The 6000-nt window shown below is 32.1% G+C and overlaps 1 protein-coding gene across 1 annotated transcript in view; it reads right to left on the bottom strand.

The window, feature by feature from the left end:
- Positions 1-4825, bottom strand: part of SmydA-1 (SET and MYND domain containing, arthropod-specific, member 1) — a 68836-nt gene extending 64011 nt beyond the window's left edge. Inside the window, exon 1 of the mRNA XM_072544263.1 lies at positions 4650-4825. Within this exon, the coding sequence (XP_072400364.1) occupies positions 4650-4661 (12 nt within the window). The 5' untranslated portion in view covers positions 4662-4825. The remainder of the gene's footprint in view (positions 1-4649) is intronic.
- Between the last annotated feature and the right edge of the window lie 1175 nt (positions 4826-6000).

The following is a 6000-nucleotide window of genomic DNA, read 5'->3' on the forward strand; positions in this document are numbered from 1 at the left end:
TAAATAGCATGAATGTTACAGAAACGGTCATTGACAGAATAGAAAGAAGAGGTTCAAAATAGTTTGGATACCTATTGAGAATGTCTGACGAACGTTGGCCCAAAAAATTCACAAATGGAAGCCCCCTGGAAGAAGAAAAAGAGGTAGACCTCGACGCATGGAATCGAGAGGTTTGGAGGAGGAGTATGCCTTGGACCGGGAGGATTGGCGGAGAACAGGAATACGTGGATAGCCGTCTCCAAAATGTATTGTTATTACAAGTTGGATTAATGTCAAACGTCAATAAACTTATTTTAACCTTTAATTGTGGCTTATTCCCATTAAAATAGTAATTACTTTAAAATGCCACAGGAAAATAGCTTCAGAACAATAGATAAGATCTAGATAAGAGAAGGGAGTGTTCCAAAAATGTCGTCAGCCTTACAGCGGCCATCCCACTTTCGGAGTACGGTACGTGCGACAGTCAACTGTGTACAAGTAAGAGAGGGTGGTTTTAGTTGGTAGGCAGGATAATAGATACCTGAATCTTTGGCCCTGCTATCTTTAGTATTTTAAATTAAATTAAAACCCAAATTTTAGGGACTCAAAATGGAGGTAGGATAAAAAAATTTCAAAACCCCCCCCCCCCCTCAGACAAATTCTGGGTGCGCCACTGGTTTAATTGGCTCATTTTAACAGTTTTATATTGATATAATCAGGTGGATTGGTTTTTCACTGGATATGAAAATAGATATGGTGTTTTAATTATGATTATTAGATAAGATTAAAATATACTTTATTTAGAGCTGCAATATCTTTTTTATTGTTCATGGCATTTTTATTTTTTTTAAGTATATAATTTTAGAATTTTTCCTTTATCTGTGTTTGACTTTGTTTTAAATATTTTTTTATCGATGTTATAATCTTAGTTCTGTAAACCAAATAACATTGAGTTACTTTGTGTAGAAATTAACAGTATCATATTTGGATCATGTTCTGCAACAATGGTGTAAGCCACCGGCATGTTGTTCTGAGATAATTAGCTTTTTGTATTTCGTTATCATAGAAAATTCACTTTTTGAGATTTTTTTTAATATGTCTGACTGTAAATTTGACAATACAAATAAACGGAAAATATCAAAATAAAACAATAACCTTTTAATTATTTATATAAAAAACAATAAATACTGGGTTACATTGATTGTTGCAAAATTGAGTAAGTGATCATAGTTAATTGTGTTAAAATAGTTTATAATACAATTTGATACAAAACTTAATCATAAACCATTTTTATTGAGAAAAAGTAGTTACAATAATAAATAAAATAAATAAATAATTGTTATTATTCATCTACAACGTCATATTGCTCCTCATCAACAGCAAAATCTGGCATTTGTCCATGTCCTTCTACATCGTGTACGAAATTTTCACTTCCGACTTTGTCTAAGAAATTATAAAAGCCTTTTGCATCTGTAGGTACTAAAGTAAGATGTCTTTCAGGTCTTTTATTTTTTTCAGGAGAAAGCTGTCTACCATTTGGCCACGGTGGAGGTAGTTATATGTTTCCAATTAAAGGTTTTCTGCCCTTTCCTGTCTTTTTGATGTTTGCTGCTGGAAAGGAAGAATATCTAACGTGATTTTTAATGTATGAAGTTTTGGGTTCGTGCTTGTTCATTCTTACAACGGGAGTTTTTATCCAACTAATATGCTGTTTATTACTTGAGTCGATCTTGCGATTTGTAATCGACCTCTCTAACTCCTCAACTGATACAATATCATTAGCTACGATACGGTTTACGATAAACTTCTGTTTTCTTCGACAAGATTTTATGATGAACATGTAGTCAGTATCTGAGTATAATCTTTGTTGTGTTTTTAGGGAGTACTCAACGTCTCCAAAATGTTGGTCGTTGGGTAAAAAACTGTGCCTAGAAAGTAAAAAGTTTAATAAAATCGTTTCGAGGGAGGTATGATTCTGTAGTATATGTACAAGTATTAAGACAAGTTTAATACTTATATTTTGACCTCCACAGGAATCGGACCAATATAATTTTTTTAATGGAAGCACGTACATGTTCGTGTATTTACGCAAGCACGAACCAACCACTTTTGTGCCTCTGGCAGCTTCGTGTTCCAGCCATATATTAAAACACATTTTCCTGTACTACCAACATTTATACCGAGATTAAACAGATTGAGTTGCGGTTTATAATAAACGATTCCAGTCGGCAACTTAGGTATGGGGTGTGTTTTTTGTAGATTACAAGTCAACGTTTCCAATATGTCATCTTCTTTTTCAGCTTTTAGATCATCGTTTATTTGTTGTCTTAGCTCTCCCGCAATGTCAAGATGTCTCTTGTGATCTGCTTTCAGGTCTGTTCTTTCTCCATTTTGTTTTATACTACGAATTTTAGCAGTGAATATATTGCACAAGCGGCAAGTATCTTTGAGATTTTTTAAACCTTAAATTGAAATTCTAATCGAATACCTTTTTTATTTTGTAAGATTGACTGGCTCGTCGGTCGTTTCTTTATAAAGTTTGTACATTTTGGTCAAATTTAGTTCTGGATTTAAAAACTTGGAGTCTGTCTTATTGCGACAATAGTTTGAGACGTCCTTGGGAAATAAAGATATATGCTGCTTAATTTTTATAATTCTTCGTTCATCTATGGATTTTCGTCCGAGGCTCTTTAGTTCCCTATTATCAAGTGTAACATTATTTTGTAACTGACTCACAGCCAGTCGAATTCGATTATCGTTAATTTAAAGGGTATTTACAAACAAGGACTTACACACTTTAATGTAATTTATGTAATAGATCCTTGAATCCGGATATCTTGTATAGAATCTCTTTTTTGCAATTTCTTTAACGCACCTACCAAGTATTGCACATCGTCCCTCAAAAGTCCCTATGGTACAAAATTTTTCAAATAATCGTCTTCTTATTTCGATACTTACACGTTTAGTGCACTTTCTGACCCATGTACATGAATACTGTCCCTTAAATACTTTAGGTATACCTGTTTTGTTTCTGGCCGAAATGTACTCTTTGTTAGAATTCGCCAAATTTTTTCTATCCTGTCTTGATTCCGTGGTTATCTTTCTTTTTCTTCCACGTTTTTTTTTGCCTTTATTTTCTGTCGAATTTAAGTCAACTTTTGTTTTTTCTGTGGTTGCTGGACAAAAAACTTCTTCGGCTGAATCCGTATTTTCTGGCTCTTCTGGGTCGGTTATAAATTCACTGCTAGATGACTGATACGATTCATCAATATCAGACTCACCAAAAACACCAGAGTTACATATGGAAACGTTGCTGTGGAAAGAACTGAGATTTATTTGTTCGGCAGATGTCATTTGCTCTAATTCAGGCAAAGGTATTTAATCAGAAGAACCACTTAGTAAACATGGTTCTTCCAAAGAATTCAGAGTACTCAAGGTATCGTTGGTATTCTGACTTTCGTTTTGTTGTACTTGAAATTTTTGAAGCCCCAATTTTAGTAACAATTCTGTTCTGGATGTGCTCATCCTGTTCCTGTAAAGACAGGAAATGTTATTAATGTTATTAATAAGTATAAAAAGGCACGTAATGTATAACGCAATTAACTTAATTTGTTTTAGTTTTTACCTCAGTGTATAATGCAGCAATAAGCAACAACGGCGTAACCCATCACGTTCTATAGGACCAGGGTATCAACCGCTAAGTTTTTTTGTGTAAATAGTAAACTACATCATATAGAACAGAAGATTACTGAGATCTATAGCCAATTTGTCCCAATAAAATAATTGGTTTATTTTATTGCCAATTGCTTTTTTTGCCAATATAAATATTGATACTAATGATAAACATTTTGAGAGGTTATGTTTAATTTATTTTTACAGAATTTTTTGTGTAATTTACTTTTTGCAAACCCTACGGAGTAATAGTTTAAAAAATATTATTATGCATACCTTGTCTATTAAAGGAACCACTTTATAAATGTTTTTGAAAACTGTAACCGACGTACAACGTGTTTTGTTTTGAAAGAGAATTATTGTAGTTTATGTTTACACATATACCTACCTATTGAAAATTTTTCAATAACAATCTAACCCGCACTGTGGATTACCTGGTTATTGTAGATATATGCATTATCGGTAGTTTGACGAATGTGGGTTCGAACTTTGGTTAATAGATAGTACTGTGTTTTTAAAAACACAGTATAAACAGTTTTAAAGTACTGTGTTTTTAAATAAAATATTATTAATAATAACTCCACAGTAAGGAGCCACAGTTTACTAAGTTAAGAGATTTGGGTTAAATCGTAATATTTTGAGCCCAGAAATCCACACTTAAAATATTTCAAATTGTTAATGAAACACCTTGTATATAACAAAATATAAAGACGTCCGCAATTATTAAAGAAACATTTCCCCTCGGTGCACTTTGTATGTTCCCAATTTGGTTAATAAACTAAAACTGATGGCTTGTTGTTTTTTGTGATTAGCTATTCCAATTTCCAATTAGAGTAGCAATCGTAATTAAATACTAAAATAATTGAAATATTTATAGAATACAATAACTGTTCTAATAACAAATAATGAATAAAATATTCGGAAATAATGACTGTGAATGCAATTTTTATCAAGTAAACAATAAGCCAGACATTACTGAGACTGTAAACTTGACTTACCCACGGTTTCATGGCCACTTTCGTCACTCAATCACTCGATTAAAACTGCAATTACATCGTATTGATCTCCTATTAATGGATTCTGTTATGAACGGATAAAAAATATTAATTTCATCAACGAAATCCGAGAGAATACAAATCGAATGACACCAAATACGTACGAGGTAATTCGTTACCTTGAAATTTTATAGTTGGTTGGTGGAATAATTGCGATGGTTAATGGCAGATGAATAAACAAGATAAGTAGGTCCGTGAGTCATTTGACTCCTACGATAGTGCACTGGACGGATGGGTATTGTTTAATTGGATGAAGTTCTAATATGGTACAGAGTACAGAGATTGATTGAAGAAGGCAAATAACCAAAACATGAAAATAAAGGCGTAGCCAGCATAAATGTGAGAGATATACCACATACCCCTAAAATTGGTGTTATTTGAAAGTAAAAAAATTTAAACAGTCTTTTAAAACGCACAGATTACTCTTATAAACATAAAGATATAAATATTATATATATATATATATATATATATATATATATATATATATATATATATATGAAATGGATAAATTTACTAATTGTATATACTAATATTTCTGGCCTTCTGGGTAGCAAATTTGACAATTAGATTTAGAATTTTTTTAGAGAATTAAAATTCGATGATTAAAGTTGATTTCATTTATTCGAATGAACTATTATTAGAAGAATTTTTCACCAAGAACGATTTCCGAAGTGGAAATTATAATGGCAATAAACTAATTTTAAACTTCCATTGTGGCTTATTTCCATTAAAATAGTAATTACTTAAAACCTGATTTGTCTAAATTTACATTTTTTGTTTTTTTTTTCTATTTGCCTTGTTTGATTTATGTTTGCTTTGCTAATGTGATGACCTTCTATAATAATTTTAACTGGCTGAACTTTTAAGAACTAAAAAATTGTTAATTTCTAGCAATTATTTGTTTAATACTCTCTCATAATCTTTCTTTCTTCTGGTAACTAATAAGAAGGCAAATCTGACAGGAATGCAGAGCGAAAATATAAGTGTGTTTGCTAGTCCTTCTTTTTGACTATGTATGTATTTTGATTTTTTGAAAAGTGTAGCCTATCTGACATTTTTTTAGAATCTTTCTTAAACCAATCTTCTCATAGGCCAATGCCGGGATTTCCTCGCCACTCGACAAAGGACTAGGTGGCGCTCTTGATTTTTCCCTTTTCTCTTAGTACCAAATGTTGTCATTTTCATTTGTACGTTTCAATTCCCCATTTTTTTTATGGGATACCTTCATCCCAGATCTATAGACCCACGTCCTAAGCTCACAGTTGTGTCCTTCAAAACACCTAAGCGCCTG

The sequence above is a fragment of the Diabrotica undecimpunctata genome, chromosome 1 (assembly GCF_040954645.1).
Source record: "Diabrotica undecimpunctata isolate CICGRU chromosome 1, icDiaUnde3, whole genome shotgun sequence".
NCBI classification, from domain to species: Eukaryota; Metazoa; Arthropoda; class Insecta; order Coleoptera; family Chrysomelidae; genus Diabrotica; species Diabrotica undecimpunctata.